Here is a 20,300-nt window from a genome sequence, read left to right on the forward strand (position 1 = left end):
TCAAGTCAGTGTGTGTTTTTTGGGTGTGTAAATTAACTTTGTTTTGTGAATAAACTATGCACTGTGTTATTTCTGTAACACAGAAATGCTATTATAAGGCCCTGGTGCTTGATCTTTTTTTCCCAAAAATATTTTGGATGTTCCAAAACTTATAGACCCAGATTATACTCTATATATTAATGAAAACAGTGACCCAAGACTCTGGACAATGGAACCCCTGAAGTAGCCTTGGCCACCCCATGTATAAAACTGTAGTTCCACCACTGCTGCACAGTCAGTAAAATGCGCAGTACTGAATATGTGACGATAAATCATTCAAATTCAAACCCTTTATTGAAGAAGTACAGACTGTCTAGTTCAGTGGTTCTCAAACTTTTGACACCCCGTACCTCCTCAGAAAATATTTGACTCTCCAAGTACCACCATTATGACCAACGTTAATATACAGTAGCCTAGCCTACCCTATTGCAGGGCTCCAGACTAACTTTTTTTTACTAGGAGCATAGTAGCCCCTGACTGATTTTTTTTGGAGCGCAAGCAGAACATTTAGGGGAACACCTTATATAGACCTGCAATGCAATTATTAATGTAGAGATGGTACAATTTCTGGGGAAATTGTGGGGTGTGCTTGCGTCGGTTGCAGATGGGTCCGTTTTTTTACTGACATTTTTACAACTGATATACAGCGACGCACCACACAAACTTGAGTTTAAATACATTTAATGTGACATTACGTACTGTACATGCAAGTCTTAGCTAAATGACTTAAATGTATGATGCAGCGCTTTTCAAACAGTCCTCCTACACCACGACACGATACTTGCTGAGTGCAACAGCGCAAACATAGGCAGGGATACAGTAGCTAACAACGCTAATGCTAAATAAGTATTTAGCTGCTCGGCTCCATGAGAAGGGCTTGGGAGACTGCTCACCAAAAGAACGAAGGGAAACCCACTGGTAAAAAAAAAAAATGTGTAGGTCGTGCTTGTAAACAATGCTTGCACTGTCTCAAAACTGGTCGCAAAATGCAACCATTTGGTCGCAGTCTGGAGCCTTGCCCTATTGAGCTACACACAGTTCGCGCAGTAACTATCGTGGATGTTTGCATGCGCCACTACCCAAGAACCGTCAGGTTCAGGCAGGAGGACTCAGTATAGTATTACTTGATACTTTATTTCACACGGTACAACACATGATTGTAACACTTGATTTGGCATTATGGTTCTGCTTGCATCGGCTCCCTGCCGCACCCAACGGAGACACCGTCTCGACCTCGGAGCAGAGAGCAGCGATGCATTCCCCAACACAAAACCACATGCCAGGCGAGAAAAATGTATGAGACTTCTGTGTGTGTATGTGGTGCCCCTGTTGTGGTGCTAAAATTCGAATGAGATGAGCGTCGTGTTAGCCATACTTACCCTCAGCATCGTATCTCAGAGCACTGTGCCCCTAGCTGCATCTATAGTGAATGAATTGAAATTGAATGAACGTGATTACTGCCTCGACATCCCAACTTTCGATGGTGACCATGTCACCTGTCGCTCCACATGCTGCTGTATACCCGTGCCCGGCCAGCCACCAGACAAAACATTTCTTATTAAGCATTGAACACCTATACATGGCGTGAGTGACTACATAGCCTGAAATACAAGAAGAAGAGTGAACGTTATTAGAGGTTGGAAGAGTGAAAGCCATCCTCCTGGCCTTCCAGAACATCACTGCATTCAGTCTGATGCAAGGCTGTAATCATAATACATATTGGGGGGGGACACATCCCAGTCATGGTTACGGTATTTAAAGATCCTGTAAAGTAAATTCCATGTTTTGCTTCTAAGTACATTATATACATGTGAAATTAGTTCCTGAAAACATGTGCAAAGCGCTAAAACTTTGTCATACTGAAATGTGGAGTTAAACCGAAGAACAGTTTCTCTTCCATTTTCAGATCAGGTTTTAATGGGCGGAGCCAAAAAATGCCCTATCTACGTCATTTCGCCCTATCTACGTCAGATCACTGAATGGCTCCTCCTGCTGTACTGTTATTGTAGCCTACATCAGCTAGCTAGCTAGCTTCAGGATATCTCCCACCACCCACAACTGCATCTTCCCTGGATGCAAGAACTCCAGCTGCGCTGCAACGCCATTTAAGTTCCCTATTGATAATGAAAGGAAAAATAGGTGGATAGATTTTGTGAAGCGCCACGCTCATGGAAAGCTTCGGATAAACTCCAACAGCCGCCCCTGCGCCACTGACCATTTCACGGCGGACAGTTTTAACATGGACCAGAGACAGACGGGGTTCACCAACACACGGCTTCTCTTGCAGCGCGGAGCCGTACCGAGCATCGCCCCTCCGGCCGTTCATCCTCCAGTCGCACCTGGACCATCCACCGCCGCCAGAAGTTCATCACTCAGTTCTGTGTGCTTGTTATAATTATACTAGATAACTTTTCCAGAGGTATCTCTGCTATGAGTTAGTGCAAACCGCTAAATTGATATTAGGCTACTCGATGTAGAATGTTGGTATTTTGGTGAAATGGTAGCTAATGTGTTAGAAGTAGCCTAGTTGGAGAGCTCACTGTCTGCTGTCTCTGGTGTCCATTTTGACTGTTACAGCTCAGGGGAACATTTCATTTATATGCATCTGTATGTTTCACTCATTGAACAAATAAATTCTAATTCTATACGTTTTTGTTCGGCTTGACATAGCGTCCATTATCTGGGTCGGAGGCACTAGGCAGCGAGGGGCGGAGCTTCAGCTCCTTCAGGCGACACGCCCCCCCAGTCTCAAGCAGAGAAGACTGCTGATTTTTTCACGATTTCAAAGCCTAATTTAACATACTTGTCTGTGTTATTTTTTTATTCGAATTTGGATGGGTAGTTAATAACACATTATTCTGTGGTGTGGCGAACTTAAAACTCGTTTCCAGGTCCACTTTACAGGATCTTTAAATATTTCAGAGATTCCTCCACGTACCACTAGAAGGGGGCACACGTACCACCAGTGGTACGCGTACCATAGTTTGAGAACCACTGGTCTAGTTAATAGTTTGAAGCTTTAGGAAGTTATCCAATATATAAAAGTATTGAAATTTGACCTTGTCGCTGAGGTTGTTGCTGTCAAGTTTTTGGTCATACTTGCCCCAAAAGTCAAACTCTGTTGCCATACCTTTACTTATTTTCATAAATAAAACAAAAAACAAATCATTTGTTAAATTTAAAAAACTGACTTTGAAAAACGGTTATACTTTAAAATGACCAAAGCAAACTTAAATGTTGTATGCCCATGGCATATTCATAAGGTAGTAGTATGTGTTAATTGATTGAGTAATTGTCTGTTTTCAAATCATCACTTGCAAAAGAACATTATCATACACAGTGCTAGGGTCCAACTTTAGAAGATGACTTGTGTTAGGCAGCGAACAGCTGTAAAAAAGCACATTATATTGTCATTGTCCAGGCAGAAGAAAGTATTGGGATATCATTTGTTTTCCCATATTGCCTTACCCCTATGGTAAAGAAGGAATTATGGTCAAATTAATTTCAAGCAGCCTTAAAATATCCACAAAATGCACCTGGGTGGCATGAAAGATATCAATTGCCCGAAGAGTTGTCTTTGACTGCTAGACCAAAACATGTTCACTTCCCATGTGTAAAATGAGTATTGCACACCATTTGTGTGAATGCAGATTAAATTGGATGTTTTGAAGTTCTTTGCCCTGTTACCCCTCATCTAATATTTTTGAAGAGCACTTATTACTAATGTTGATTCTGCATTGTAGTAGGTCCATATTTTCACTGTCTGCACAGAAGGGTAGTAGTGTGGCTCATCCACTGGAAGATCAAATCATCAAAACATATTTACAATATTTGTATTATAAAATGAATAAATGTCAGCCAAACAGATGCTGGCGGACAGTCATTGTAATAGAGGTAGATATTGGCCTACCTTTTCAGTGTGTAAGGACACTTGCAACTTTTGACAAATGTAACTCTGCTCTTTGATGTCATTGGTTAAAATTCCGCCCAAAACTACTTACTGATGAAGTTGGAGGGAGAGAGGGCCTTTTTAATTGTTTAAATGATCATTTATATTCACAAAATATTGGTTAACCAATATATACAAATATTGGTTAAGGATTGGGGGATTGTGTACTGTCCTGTTTATAGCACATTTAATTTAAAATAAATTTGACTGCCATTTAAAATGTTGGATCAGTTCAACAGATATTTATATGGAAGTTGGTTAACTCTTCTTTTAGAGCCACCACTCACAGTGACTTGGTCTTGAGAGCTGTGAATGCTGGGATACCATACCGGGTCATCCACAATGCCTCCATCTTGAATGCAGTTGGTTGCTGTGGGCTCCAGGTAAGTTCATATTCAGGACTGTAAAATATACTGTTATTTTAAGTTTAAGTGCTTCAAGTCCCATCAATCACCATTATTTAGCAATGTCTTATGAGAGTAGTAAAAGTCAAACATTCCCATGGGTCACAAATAACTCTGTAGTTTGAGATGAAGAATAGAGGAAATTACTTGGCCCGGCCCACATCCATCTTACCTTCAAAGATGTGTCAGAGACGGTCTTATGTGCTTAAGGGCAATTGTACAATAGCACCCCAAATTACGACATTCAAAACCATTTTGAAACGATGCACTGACTCTGAAGTTTTCCTTAGATCAAGAGGTCACTGGATGAAGTGCAGTGGATAGAGGCATATTTAGGCCAAATTTAACACACATGCATTTCTTATTGTGTTCAGGTACATGAAAGTTTTTTTTTTAAGGCTAAATTGTTGACTGGTCTAATTGGCTGGATGGCAAAATCCAAATAGAATAGCCAATCACATGGCTATTGCAAACAGTGATACAGTGCAATCTAAGAGCAACAAACATGATATATTTTATAGTCTACTTGTAACACATCTACAACCAGTAGATCAACCATTTTATTTAGACTGGTGTCTAAAAACAGTCTATCCAGTTTTATGTTGTAGTCTGTACAATGATGTACAGCTAATTATTGTGCCCCTCCCTTTTCAGCAAAGTTCAAGCTCAGTGAATACACAAAATGTAGTTTTCAGTTTTTGTTTTGTAGTAACAACATTTGGTATTCATCATGTAGCCTACTTTACACTTTATAGCAACAAAAAACATGCAAGATTGGATTGATGTCAATATACGAGACATTTACTGAAAGTGGAATAGGCTTTGGTTATCATATTGATTGCAGTCTCCATGCAGAGAAAGGACAATTTAACAAGATTTACATTAAGTGCAAGTAATTGGGCTTAGATTAGGCTTTCACAAACGAATATCTTATATTTGCGCAAAAATAAAAATGTTAGCGATCTCAAAATTATTTTAATATTAAAATAAAATGTGTAAATTAATCATATAATAAATAGGTAGATGACTAAAAGGTTACAGCCTCTAGTACGCCTCTGAGTCTGTAACACAACTCACAACTCTTACCTTGTTAGTGCTCTGAGGTCTACTTTTTGTATAACAACATTTTCAACGTTTGACAATGTGACTGGAAACTTCAAACTTTAGACTAGTGCATACATTTACATTTATTCATTTAGCAGACACTTTTATCCAAAGCGACTTCCAAGAGAGAGCTTTACAAAGTGCATATGTCACTGATCATAACAACGAGATAGCCACAAAACATTGCGAGTAGCCAAAACATGAAGCACACATTGTGAACAACCAAAGTAAGTGCCCAAAGGGAAGAACCATAAGAGCATGTAGTTAAACAAGTTACAATTAAACAACATGAACTGCCATAAGTGCAAGTGTACCTGTGGAAAAAAAGACAAGCAACAATAATAAAAAACAATATATCACAGCGAGTACAAACAATTTTAAATCAGTTACCACTAACCACAAGAGCAACAAGTCTCTGAGCAAGAGTCATTGTGATCCTTGAGGAAACTAACATCGGGTCAAGCGAACCATTCCTAAGTACCGTTGTACTCCCGGAACAAGTGCGTCTTGAGCCTTTTCTTGAAGGTGGAGAGACAGTCAGTGTCTCTGATGGAGGTGGGGAGTTGATTCCACCACTGGGGGGCCAGACAGGAGAAGAGCTTGTGTTGGGACAGGGCAGTCTTGAGCGGTGGAACCACCAGGCGGTTGTCTGAAGAAGACCGTAGGTGACGGGTGGGGGTGTAAGGCTGCAGGAGAGACTTGATGTAGACGGGTGCAGTCCCGTTCACTGCTTGGAAGGTCAATACCAGGGTCTTGAATCTGATACGGGCCATGATAGGTAGCCAGTGGAGAGAGATGAGGAGCGTAACATGGGAGTGTCTGGGTAGATTGTAGACCAGGCGGGCCGCTGCGTTCTGAATCCTCTGAAGAGGGCGGGTTGCACATGCTGGGAGACCAGCGAGCAGCGAGTTGCAATAGTCCAACTTGGAGAGGACAAGTGCTTGGACTAGCAGCTGGGTGGAGTGCTCAGACAGGTATCTCCTGATCTTCCGGATGTTGTAGAGGGTGAATCTACACGACCGGGAGACCGCAGCAATGTGGGCCGTGAGGGAGAGCTCGTCGTCCATGGTAACCCCAAGGTTCCTGGCAGAGGATGAAGGGGTCACCGTCGCAGATCCCAGGGTGATTGAGAGATTGTGGGAGATGGAGGGTTAGGCCGGGATGATGAGAAGTTCTGTTTTGGCGAGGTTCAGCTGGAGGTGGTGCTCGGTCATCCAGGCGGAGATGTCTGTGAGGCAGGCCTCAATCCTAGCTGAGATCCCCGGATCGGTCGGGGGGAACGACAGGTACAGCTGCGTGTCGTCAGCATAGCAGTGGTAGGAGAAGCCATGGGAGGTGATGATTGGTCCAAGTGAGGTGGTGTACAGAGAGAAGAGGAGGGGTCCAAGGACGGAGCCCTGTGGGACACCAGTGGAGAGCTGGCGAGGTCCTGACAGTTTGCCTCCCCAGGAAACCTGGTAGGATCTTCCCGACAGGTAGGATGAGATCCACTGGAGTGCAGTGCCAGTGATGCCCATCTCAGAAAGTCTGGCGAGCAGGATCTGGTGGTTAACCGTATCAAACGCTGGAAGCCGCTCTGGCAGACTGGAGGGCAGTGGTGACTGAAAGGAGGGCAGTCTCTGTGGAGTGGCCAGTCTTGAAGCCCGATTGGTTGGGGTCAAATCAAATTTATTTGTATAGCCCTTTTTACACGCAAGCATGTCACAGAGGGCTTCACATATGCCCATAGAACTGCCCCTCAACCAACCTAAACCCTCAAGGAAGACAAGGAAAAACTCCCAAAAAACTCAACAGGAGAAAAAAAATGGAAGAAACCTTGGGAGGAGCAATTCAGAGAGGGATCCCCTCCTGCAGAGACGGTTGGTGAGAGAGAGGAGCAGAACACAGGCTAAACATAGTCATAGTGTCGGTGGGTTTTTAAAACACAAAAATCCATTGTTCAACTTTATAGATGTAGGACAGGACCGGGAGACTAGCGACCAGGTCCAGCGTTGGCTGACCGACGACCAGGCAGGTGCTGACAACTCAAACCCCCCACACCACAAGGGATGTGTGTGGGGGGGGACAGAGAGAGGAGAGCAGGGATTAGAGAATGCCAGGAGCAGCTAACAGTTAGTCATAATAGAATGAGATCCCCACCGGTCAAGTGTGGACTGGTGCAGCAATTTAACAGAGCAAAAAAGGGGAATTTAATGCAACCCCACACACCAAGACAGCGACAGCCCCCCCCATTTGGAACATGAAATCTGTTCCAGGGGAAGAGAACTCTAAAATAAGTTATACTTATAGAATAAGGATGGAAGCAACCCGTCCCCCGTTGCCTCCAACTAGTAACATACTTACCTTTAACAGTCGTAGAATTGACTAAACAATAACGTTTTTAACCTAATTTTAAATGTCGAAACAGTATCAGACTCCTTAATTGAGACGGGTAATTTGTTCCAGAGAAGAGGTGCTCTATATGAGAACGCCCTACCTCCAGCTGTTTTTTTCTTTGGGAACCACCAGATAGCCGGCATCTTGAGATCTAAGTGTCCTTGCGGGGCAATAGGGTGCAAGGAGATCGGAGAGGTACAGTGGTGCCAATCCATGCAGAGATTTGTAGGTTAGTAGTAGAACTTTGAAGTCAGCTCTGGCTTGGATAGGGAGCCAGTGTAGAGAGACAAGAGTAGATGTTATGTGATCAAACTTTCTTGATCTGGTCAATAGTCTAGCAGCAGCATTTTGCACCCGCTTTAAATTTTTAGGTGGGTAATTGGGAGGCCAGAGAACAACACATTGCAATAGTCCAATCGGGACGTAACAAATGCATGTATTAGTTTTTCGGCATCATCCTTTGAGAGAAATATTCGTATTTTGGCAATATTACGTAGATGGAAAAATGCAGTTCTGGTAATTTGCTTAATATGGTACTCAAACGAAAGGTCTGGGTCCATTGTGACTCCTAAATTTTTTACTAGCTGGGTTTGAGAGACTTTGACGCCGTCTAGGTCTAAGGTCAGATTGGGAAAATTATTTCTATATTTTTTAGGACCGAAAATTTGAACCTCGGTTTTATCCGAATTTAGAAGAAGGAAATTTGCAGTCATCCAAGCTCTCAACCTAGAAACACATTTTTCCATAGCATGTGGAAATTCTCCAGACTTTATAGACATATATAGCTGAGTATCATCTGCATAACAGTGAAAATTTACCCCAGAGCTTCTAATTATGTTTCCTAAAGGCAGCATATAGAGAAAATAAGAGGGCCTAGAACTGAACCCTGTGGTACTCCGTATTTTACAGTGGAGCTCCTGGATGAGCAGCCATCATAGTGGACATATTGTGATCTATCAGATAGATACGATCTAAACCACTGAAGTGACGTACCAGAAATCCCAACACAGTTCTCCATACGTTCCAAGAGAATCTCATGATCCACCGTGTCAAAAGCTGCACTTAGGTCTAGAAGAACCAGGACAGAGATAGAACCCGCGTCAGAGGCTAACAGTAGATCATTGACTACCCTGGCTCAAGCAGGTTGTTCTGAGAGAGAAAGTTAGACAGTTGGTTAGATACAGCACGTTCAATTGTTTTTGAAAGGAAGGGTAACAGTGATACCGGTCTGTAGTTCTGGAGGACGGCAGGGTTAAGGGAGGGTTTTTTGAGTAGAGGGGTAACTCTAGCTTGTTTGAAGGCAGAGGGGAAGGTGCCAGAGGTAAGAGAGGAGTTTAGGACATGGAGAAGAAAAGTTATGATGGAGGGGGAGATGGTTTGAAAGAGAGGGGAGGGGAGGGGATAGGATCAAGGGGACAGGAGGTGGGGCGATGAGAGAGAATGAGGTCAGAGATCTCTGCCTCAGACAGGGGAGAAAAAGAGTTTAGACATTTAGTTGGGTCAGTCATGGAGGGTGAGAGGGTAGGAAAGGTGGGTTTAGGGAACCGACTGCTAATGTCGGCGACTTTTTTCTCAAAGAAGGAGGAGAAGTCGTCTTCTGTCAGGGTGGAGGGAGGGGGTGGGGGATGTGGGTTAAGAAGGGTGGAGAAGGTAGAAAAAAGTTTGTGGGGGTTTGAAGCAGAGTTAATTTTGTTCAGAAAGTAGAGGGTTTTAGCACCAGTTATGTGAGAAGAGAAGGATTTGAGGAGGGAGTGATACTTATCAAGGTCCAGACCGCCTTTGGACTTGCGCCATCTCCTCTCAGCTGCCTGAAGGGTGGACCGTTTCACGAATAACATCCGTAAGCCACGGGCAGGAGGGAGAAGATCGTGCAGGCCTGGTTGACAGGGGACAGAGAGAGTCAAGTGATGCAGTTAAAGTGGTTAACAAGGTGTCGGTGGCAGTGTTAGTGGGGTGGGACGAGAACTCGTCAAAGGGGGGGAGGGAGGATGTTACAATAGAGGAGAAATGGGAGGGGGATAGGGAGCGGAGGTTGCGCCGGAAAGTTACAAGGGGAGGGGAGGTAGAAGGAGTTGGAGGGAGAGAGATAGAGAATTGGATAAAGTAGTGATCAGAAATATGCAGTGGGGTTACATAGGTTAAGTCAGTGATACAGTTACGTGTCAGGATGAGTTGTAGCTGTTTGCCTGCCTTGTGGGTCGCCGGTGTGCTCAGCAGCGTCAGGTCGAAGGAGGTCAGGAGAGACAAGAAGTCGACGGCCTGAGTTTCCTTGGAGGTGGATGTTGAAGTCCCCAAGGACTATCAGGGGGGTTCCATCATCCGGGAGGACGCTGAGGAGCATGTCCAGCTCCTCCACAAAGTCGGCTAGCGGGCCTGGTGGGCGATAAAGAACAATTAAGCATGCTTTGATAGGATCAGTTAGCATCACACAATGGTGTTCAAATGATTTGGCAGTAACAGGGAGTGGTGTGGATGTGTATTTAATATGTGGGGAAAGAAGCAACCCTGTCCCACCACCCCGCCCGGTTGAGCGGGGTGAGTGAAGGAGTGGTTGACGGAGAGAGCAGCTGGAGTTGCAGTGTTCTCAGGGCGGATCCATGTCTCTGTCAGCGCCAGGGCATGAAGAGAAGCATGAGATGCAAACGCTGGGATGAAGTCTGCCTTGTTCACAGCAGACTGGCAGTTCCAGAGCCCTATAGAAAGAGAGAGGGCAGGTGGAGAAGATCTGGATAGGTAGTGAAGATTAGAAGTTGACCGTATATACTTTGTGATATATCTACGTCTACGAGTAGTGTAATGAACAGGAATGCTGGAGAAACACATGCTAGCTATGAATATGTTCTAGGTAGAATAGAATACAAATAGGGTGATGCTTATCAGAAGAGGTGATCCGCCTCGTCGGCGGACTCCCGCAGGTAGACTCCCTGTCTTTGTTCGACCGAGTCTTCGTGCACCGAGGCTGCCAGACGAGGCTACTTCTGCAGTGCTACTCGCCTAAATATGCTCAGCTGACAATGGCCCTAATTATGTAAACAAAGCCAGGGTCTCACTCGGCGGCAAGTACCCTGAAACTCGATCTCTAGCTAGCTACCTATTGACCAATTTAGCTGCTATACCCTTACCCTCTGTCCTTGAGGCAAAGTTTTAGCAAAACACAAATGAATGAAACAAACTCTGGTTACTTACAGTCAGAAGTACACTCAGTAAGACACTATTCACTCGGGCATTGTGCCCGTGTTGCAGTCGGTGATTACATTACAGTGCCCGTGTTGCAGTCGGTGATTATATTACATTTACATTTATGCATTTAAGATGTCAGTGAAACACACATACAGATTACTTGAACTATGGATAAGTGCACAGTGCCCGTGATAAAATTGCTGGCGCACACACACAGATTCCTGGAATTATAGATAGGGCACAGTGCCCGCGATGATGTTGGTGACACACACAGATTTCTGGAATTATAGATAGTGCATTGCCTGTGATGCAGCTGGTGATACAATTTCTTCTCAGTGGTTTTGGTACCTATATTTCTCAGATCACAATGAAATTCTCTGTCATCTCTGAAGTACTTGTTCAACCTTCACATCTATTCTAGTCAAATGGCCAATGCTGTGGTAGCCTACATTAATGCAAATGATTATGTAGCCTTCATTTGTCTGCTGTTTCCTACGTTATAAATTGTTTGTTATGTTGATCAAAATGCACTATATTGGTTCTCTGTTAAATTGTCTTACCAGCACAAACATCTAAACATTTAGTTCATAACAGAAGTCCTTACATGCACAATGGTTGAGCCACTTGTCATTAGGGCTGTCAACGAATATTCTAAATTCGAATATATTCGAATAGTTGTTAAAAACTGAATTTCAAATGTGAAAATTAATATTAGAATGTACAAACAAAAAAAACACAACAGCGCCAGCAGCATCGCGACTGTCTGCTTTGCGGGTGGGCATTACTAGTGTAGGCTAGTCGCTACTGTACTGACTGTATATTGCATGGATACAATAGACTAGATAGGCTACAACAGATTCATGCACTGGTTAGATTATTTGCCGTTTCATGCCAAGGAAAAGTTCCATGTTTACCAAAGCACATCTCGCTCGGAGAGTTCAATGTTGGTTCTATACTGTAAAACTTCAATTAATGTTAATAATATTTTTTCACTAATGTTAATAATATGATGAATGTCATATTCATTGTGAATGCCTTTGTTAATCACATTAGTTCAATCGCGGTAGCTTACTGCACTCCGTTGGAAAGGAAAATATGAACTTTGTTAATATTGCCCGGTTCTCCAGTCAACATGTTCTTAGGAAGCTCGCAGCAGACCAGAGGATCAATCAGAGTGAAGGGGCTGTGACGCAAAGAGCAAGCCAAGCTGCAGCAAATTATTTTTTCATTATTTGACGTCGAAATGCTTATCCAAACAACATCAATCCCGGAACTGCGCTCTGTTGGGTTATAAAAAGGACATCTGCAAGATAGGATTTTGCAGAATGCCCGGTTCTTTCTCTGATCGTGGGAAACTAAACCCATTCTAATCTGCACACACACACACAAATCTCATATTCTTTTGTAAATCTTTTAAACAGTTGTACAATTTTGGAGAAACTGTGTCAATTGTATTCTGGACCGACACCTGGAGACCAGAGAGCTTCTATGATAAAATCAAGAAGAATCGAAACATGGGAATGCACACACTTTGCCTGCTTGGTGAGTATTACAGTATTGAATATTAGTGATGGGGCTTTAAAGATCCCATGACATGCTGTTTTTTGATGCTTTTATATAGGCGTTAGTGGTCCACTAATACTGTATCTGAAGTCTCTTTCCCGAAAGTCAGCCTTGGTGCAGAATTTAGATTTAGATTTAGTCATTTAGCAGACGCTCTATCCAGAGCGACTTACAGTAAGTACAGGGACATTCCCCCGAGGCAAGTAGGGTGAAGTGCCTTGCCCAAGGACACAACGTCAGTTTGCATGACCGGGAATCGAACTGGCAACCTTCGGATTACTAGCCCGATACCCTCACCGCTCAGCCACCTGACTCCCTTACAGCCACTACGAGCAGTCCCACAATGAGCTTTCCTCAGGACGTGCCGTTTCTGTGTCTGTAGCTTTAAATGCTAAAAGGAAGAAAGAGGCGTGGCTAACTGCCATGCTTCGGTCGTTTGCAAGCCATGATGTCTCTCGAAAAACCAATATCGTGCTCGCACAGTCGTAGCTAATTTTCTCATTGGTAGGCCAAATTCTCTGTGCGGGCAAAGCAGAGAAAGGGGAGGTAACCTTCCCTCTTATGACGACATAAGGAGAAGATTTTCAAAACCGAGCGTTTGAGCTTTCATTTTCTCAAAGGCGGAGAAGAATACCCAGGGTTTGGTTTACACCTATCAACATTTCTAGCCACTGCGGGACCAAAGGCAGGCTAGGGGAACTCATATTAATGTTAAATAACCTCCTAAAGTGAAATGTTCATGTCATTGGACCTTTAAATCTGAAGGTCAGAATTGGTTATTCATTTAATAATGTGCAGTATATGAAAATGTATTTCGTAGTAGTACACATTCACAGGTCATTTAAAATGGCTGATCTTGGTTTCGTCTTACAAGAATTCAACCTCTAATCTAAAAAAAATAATCAACATTAATCAAAAAGGTAATTCTTTTGGGGTGGAAAGTAACAATTTTCTATATGGATCTCCGATTGTATTAAAAGATTTTTAGAAAAATCTTTCAATATCACCAGCTAAAAAGTAACTAGTACTCTACTTACTTTTTTGAGAAGAGTAATTTGTACTTTAACTTTTTTAACACATACTTTTACTTGTAATTGAGTATTATCTGAGCAATGTAACGGTACTTGTAATTAAGTACCCATTTTCAGTACTCTTTCTACCACTGCTAGACAGTCAGTGTAGGCTATAATAGGCAGTGGATACTATTATACTGGTTAAGAATATCTATTGTGGTTTTATGTAGGCTATTATTGTAACATTGGGACTAGTTCCCGGGTTATGCAAGAGCAGTAGCACATTGTGTAAAATGAAAGTTGCATTTGACAAATCAATTAGGCAGCCTATCTACTGCAACTAGCCTGACAGATCATTTAGAGTAAGTTTTGTTCCCTTTACATCTACGGACTAAATAGACTAATCTTGGAAATATCATTGTGTACAGGATTTATCTTTCTTTTTAGCTGGTCGAAAGGTGTTGTAGGTTGGGGAAGATCTCGTAAGGCCGGAGACGATTGGTGTTTGTCCCCGGCTTGGGAAACCCAATTCAATTCTGGTTAGATGTTCAGGGAGATAATTGACTCGTATATCTGACTCCAATTTTAGAAAAGTGCGTTACCTGTAACCTTGAGCGCTAAACAGTTAATGACATGAAACTCTGGCGTAGGTAAAAATCGTCTGCTTGATCAGAGCATCGACCCTAAAGTATGCATGTTCACTAATAAGTCGTTTATCATTACTATAATATGGATTTTAACCATAGTAGACCTAGTATGTAAACCAATCACTCAGAGGCTCCGGTAAATTCCTTCGGAGCGTGGAGATCCACCGTAAGTGACTCAGAGGCCTTAAGTTAAAACCTACTTCTAATGTCTATGTTTATAATCAGTATTAGCCGCATCAACCAGACTAGATCAAAGTTTTCACCGCCGTAGCGTGATAGATAAGTTTCAAGGAGAACAAGTAACTTAAAATGCACAATAATAGTTTATTATCTAAATAGTAAGATAATCAATACAATGATAATGAAATATCATCAAATACAAAACATACCTTCAGAGCAATGGTTAACAAAGGTGTTCACAACAAAGACTAGGCGCCTAATGCACCGGAGCTGTATCGTAAACAGAACTCAAAGTTAGTGGTAAAACTCCTATATACACCCAAACCTGACTAAAATGGGGACACCGGTCATATGACTGAAAAGTTGTCTAACGCATACAAATTCAAATTGGATCATAAATCAAGGCTGCAGTAGACCAAGTGGTGCCCTTGCAAGACAAGGGAATATGTTAAACACATGTTGGTCTGCTGCAAGCACAAACTCTGTAAACCCTGTAAATGTACATGTTACAGCAATACAATTATTTCTAGAATGTAATACATAAAATAATAAACAAAATCATATCAAACATGACATTAAAAGCTGTTTAGAACAATATTTACAAGAACACAACTTTTAATGATGATTTCAGTCTTCCTCGGTCCACCTTCCTCTTCAACTGTTGAGACCACCTTTCCAGAGGTGTGTCATTAAGGTGTGATTGTCATTTTAACATTCATGCAAATCAACGACTGTCCCAGACGAGTGTCTGGGTGACCAGTGACAAAGGGGCTGCCATAAACAGCTCTACAGTGTGGTGTTACTTTTCTATCAGCAGATGGCACAAGGGTTCCCTTGCATAAGTCTCTCTTTCAGACAAAGGTTATATAGCCTATATATATCCTTCTATGCGTGTTTACTATTACTTGAATGAAGAGAGAAATTAGTCAGCTGAATTGAGGCAGCTGAGTAGCGTGAGGCAGCGTGTTGTTTGCTAGTTTCTCGTTTGTTTGCTAGTTAGTTTTTGCTTCTTTCTTAGTTATTACTTCTCAGTTTGTATTTTGGTTTCTTGTTTGTATCTGGATTGTATTCATGACCTTACGATCTTTCATAGGCCTACTGGCTATGAAAAAAAGTGTTGAGCAGAGCTAGCTGGATATTTCAAACTTTACGCAAAACTCCAAACCTATGAAATGTGAAACCTGCGACATGCTCATTTTGGTGAGCGAAGACAACTTTCTAGCTATTTATGTTTGTGACAAATGCTCCGAGAATCATCGACTGAAAGAAACTGTTCAACTTGATCAGGAGACTTTAAACGAGCACATTGCTTTGCTTAAGGAATCTTCCGAATTGAAAGAAGCTTTTGACTCTACAATCATCGGCCAAACAGAGCCTGGATACTCCACTCGGCTGGGAAACACAAGCACGGAGGCAAAGATTTTGAACCATATCGACAAATTCTTCCCTCCACTGGATCCGGCCAGAGGATTGGGCCGAACTGAAATGCACCGCAACCGATCCGCCTGTTCGACGCCCCATGCCCCTGAAAGTCAGTGGAAGCAGGTCAAGGGGAATAATCTCCTGCTACCTAGGGCTGTCCCCACTCAGTCGACTAGTCAAGGGGTGGACAACCCTGGTTCTCGAAAGCCGCTGTCCTGCATGTTTTAGATCAAATGAATGGGTTGTCATCAAATGAATGGGTTGTTATCAAGCTTTGTGGAAGCCGGGTAATGACCATTCATTTGAATCATGTGTGCTGGTGCAGGGAAACATCTAAAACATGCAGGACAGCGGCTCTTGAGGACCAGGGTTGTCCACCCCTGGACTAGTCGATTGTTTGGTCGATATGCTCTTGGTCAACTAAGATTTTTTTTGTCGAGCTGCCGCATGGCAGTGTGAGATCTGATTCCTGCTTGTGTCACCATTTCTGAATTAAATAAATGTTCTACAGACATTTTAGATTATATTATTTAAGACAAATAAAGCAACTCTAAAAATATATATATATTTTTTTTTACTTTAAACTGACCTAATATACTCTTTATTAAGAACAGTGTATTTACATTACAGAAGACTGTCAGTAAGCAACATAATTTTTCTTATGCGTAGACTACATGCGGCAATCCTTACAAAACATGACAACATTTTCATTGTCAAACACAAGCCATTCCCGACCCACCAGCCATTTGGCATTACATTTTCTTTTCTTCGTTTCTCTAGTGCTATCAATATCCTCATCCCCTGCCTCGTTCCTATTCTCACCCAAGAAGTTTGTCCTAACCACCGCCGCATTAAGTTAACTTTTTACTTTACTTTATTACTCTAGCTAGCTCTTATTACCTCCTATGATCCGCTATGCTTCGTTGTAGTCCTTGTGTTTTCTGGTGGATGCTCTGTTCGTTTCCACGCTATCTCGCGCTGGTTTCATTTCAACTGGGCGCAGCCAATGGGCGTATAAAACGTTATCACGTAGCATTACGGCACAGTGTTCATGGGAAACTTAGGAAGTACTGCCAGGGGAATAAATGACCGAGAACAGAGCCTTATGTATCATTCATGTAATGCCTTATGTATCACCGGCCAAATGGCTAGTGAGTTTTTATTAACACCCGCCAAAATGAATTTTAACCCGCATTTGTTTAGAACCCTGAATATGATGTACCACTTGAAAACCATAAATTGGCCATCGGATCATTATTTTACAGTGTGTAACATATAGGACTAGGATTTTTATGTTTCTGAAAGTTTTAGGCTATGTCTGCTTATACTGTGCTACTGTAGGTCTAACCATCTGCATTTCATCTGCAGCCTAGTTTTCAATTTTCTTGCACCGTTCCCCACTCGTCTTCTACGTAAGTTCGCATGCTGCACTTTTTTAGGCAGTGATCAGCATGCTCTGATGATTTGCATGTTAAACAAACAATATTTTCAATTTGTAGTACATTGGTTATTATTTATCATCTCTTACAATCAGGCATTTTTTATTATATCGGCATTCGGTAACAACAGGACTGGTGACACGAGGCTTATTATTAGTAATGGGTAATTTTATAGTGGCTGAATCTGGAATGTCCAGCAGCTACATTGAGTCAGATCCAGAAAATGTTTGTACATTTGTTTGTCTAGTTGTCATTCTCCTTTCTTACGTATGTATTTCTTTCACATTATCTCTTAAAACAGTGAGGAAAAACATTGTAACATTTATAGAGAAAAAAACAAGTTTCAAAATTACATTAGTCGATTTTCCGAAGTGTTTAGTCGAGTCTTGGTTGACCAAAGAAAATCTTAGTCAGGGACAGCCCTACTGCTACCACTTCCATCTCGTCCTGAACTGCGGCTGGCAAACTGTCCTCCCTGACATCACCAGCCCACAAAACTACTTTACGGTCTACAGTCCTGATTGGAGACTCCATTGTCTGGGACATCTGGTACACCTTTTTCCTGGTGCACGAGTGCTGGACATCGATAGGCGTCTTCCCTCACTGTTGGAAAATTGCACTGACGTGAGTAAGATTATCATGCATGTTGGCTCAAATGGCACTGCCTCTCAGCAGACAGAGACCCTGAAAGAGGATTTCACCACTCTTCTAGAGAATGTGCAAGCTAGCGTAAAGATATTGTATCTGGGCCTCTTCCCTGTTACAATCGTGGCTATGACAAATTCAGCCGACTTCTGAATCTGAACAGCTGGCTACAGTCTTTTTGCAAGTCCAAGGGCGTTGGATTCATCAATAAACTTTGACGTTCTGGGAGCGTCCTGTCTTCTACAAATGGGATGGTCTTCATCCAAACTGGGTGGCTGTGGCTCAGGGGGTAGAGAGGGTCGTCTGTTAATCGCAAGGTTGGCAGTTCGATCCCCGACTCCTCCCAGGCCATGTGCCGAAATATCCTTGAGCAATACTCTGAACCCCAAGTTGCTCCCGATGGGCATGAATGTGCTTTCGATTCAGTCCCTCCATCCAGAAAATATTGCATTGGCAATTCTGAATATTGGGTCTCTATTAGGCAAAACGTTAATCATTAATATATCAATATAAAATATATATGTTTTTAACTTAAACCTGGCTGACATTAATGTATCAGAAGCTCTTATTGAAGATTCCCCTCCAATTATAGCTTTTTTCAATCCATTAGAAGTGTCAAAAAAGGAGGCGGGACTGCCTCCATAACTACAGATGCCCTGAGCTACAGGAGCATCTCCTTCGATAATTTGACCTCTTTTGAATATCATGATTTTCCTAAAGTGCCAGATTCTAGTTCTGGCAGTAACTGTGTATAGACCACCAAGGCAATGTCCTGCCTTCTCTTACCAGACTTTTCAGAACTAAAGTAAATGTTTTGTTAATAAATGTTATCTTGACTCTGCAGCAGCCTCCTGTCCTCTGCTGTCCTCCCTGAAACCACATAAGGGTAATATGTTGGTTATCCTAGCGCGAAACAAGGACATGATAACCCAGGTCTAAATCACATTTGTAAACGCTTAAGTAATATTTAGTTTATTCTCTTTATTTTCACTTAGGCCTACACGTTGTTTTCATGTGATACTTGAGAATTATTTTGTTTCTTTAAAAAATATTGGAAAAGGCATGTTCTTGTTGCTGTTTGGCATTTAACAATAAACGGAATTTAAAAAAAATGTGTCTCTGTCAGTTAAAAATCAACAATATATGCTACATAGCTCAACAATAGAGCTTTGTATGCAGTAAAATCAGGATAAATTAGGTTTGTAAAGCAAAAAGGCGGTAATACCGCATATCGCGCTATTGAGCCATCTATAATAACCGCCAGGGAAATTTCTTAACCGCGACAGCCCTACATATGAACAGACAACAGAGTTTTCCCCCCACAACCTGTAGGCGTAGGGAGGTGACCCTCTCGTCCACCGGGGTAAACTCCAACATAGCGGCGCATAGGGGCTTTTGAGTATCCCCACACCCGCCCGTCGCCTCATACCCTCGTCAACTCCAGATAAGAATAAAGTCCATCCTCTATCCAGGAGTAAGGATCCAGAGCCACGACTGTGTGTAGAGGTAAGCCCCACCAGATCCAACTGGTAGCGCCCCACCAGATCCAACTGGTAGCGTCCCACCAGATCCAACTGGTAGCGCCCCACCAGATCCAACTGGTAGCGCCCCACCAGATCCAACTGGTAGCGCTCCACCTCCCGCACCAGTTCTGGCTTCTTCGATTTGATCCAATCCAATAGCCTAAATCTGATCAGATCACTTCTGAACAACTGGCCCTTGGGATTCAACAAGATTAGTGATTGCAATACTACATGAACGATTCTGCAGAGGTAGCCAAACGCATTATAATTGAGCGTCTGCTAAATGTAAATGTAATTGCGACAGACTGAAATCACCCAAACTCAGACTCACCGCAGATTAAAAGGAATACAAGACTAATTTTGATTGTGATCTGAGAAATATAGTTACCAAAGCCACTGAGAAGAACTGTTATCACAAGCTGCATCACGGGTAGGGATGGGATCGTAAATTGTTATCGATATCGATACAATTTTCGAGACTGCTTAACGATCCGAGACTTTATCGATACCACTATCGATACTTTTCTTGGGTGAGCTTGAGCTAACCACCATCTAAATGAATGAATTTGGCAAATGTTAAACATATAGCAGCACCCACACAACCCACGCCACACTTTATGTAAACAAGATTACTGAACAACATTTATAACAATAACTTAAGTAAAACAGATGTCAAATAGAACAAGGGGAACATGTTGCTCTCAGGAGGAGGCTGGATAAAAGGAGCACATATTGGGACAATGGATCCTGGCTCTGGCTAAATCTACAATTGTCCACTACAGATGTACTATCCACAAGCTGGATGAGTAACTAGTA

At 42.4% G+C, this 20,300-nt stretch overlaps 1 protein-coding gene across 1 annotated transcript in view; it reads left to right on the forward strand.

Annotated features, from left to right (window-relative positions):
• Positions 1-20,300, forward strand: part of dph5 (diphthamide biosynthesis 5) — a 43,058-nt gene that overhangs the window by 12,845 nt on the left and 9,913 nt on the right. Inside the window, exons 3-4 of the mRNA XM_067230568.1 lie at positions 4,263-4,371; positions 12,474-12,594. Coding sequence (XP_067086669.1) covers positions 4,263-4,371; positions 12,474-12,594 — 230 coding nt within the window. The remainder of the gene's footprint in view (positions 1-4,262; positions 4,372-12,473; positions 12,595-20,300) is intronic.

This window comes from Osmerus mordax, chromosome 27, assembly GCF_038355195.1.
Source record: "Osmerus mordax isolate fOsmMor3 chromosome 27, fOsmMor3.pri, whole genome shotgun sequence".
Lineage (NCBI taxonomy): Eukaryota > Metazoa > Chordata > Actinopteri > Osmeriformes > Osmeridae > Osmerus > Osmerus mordax.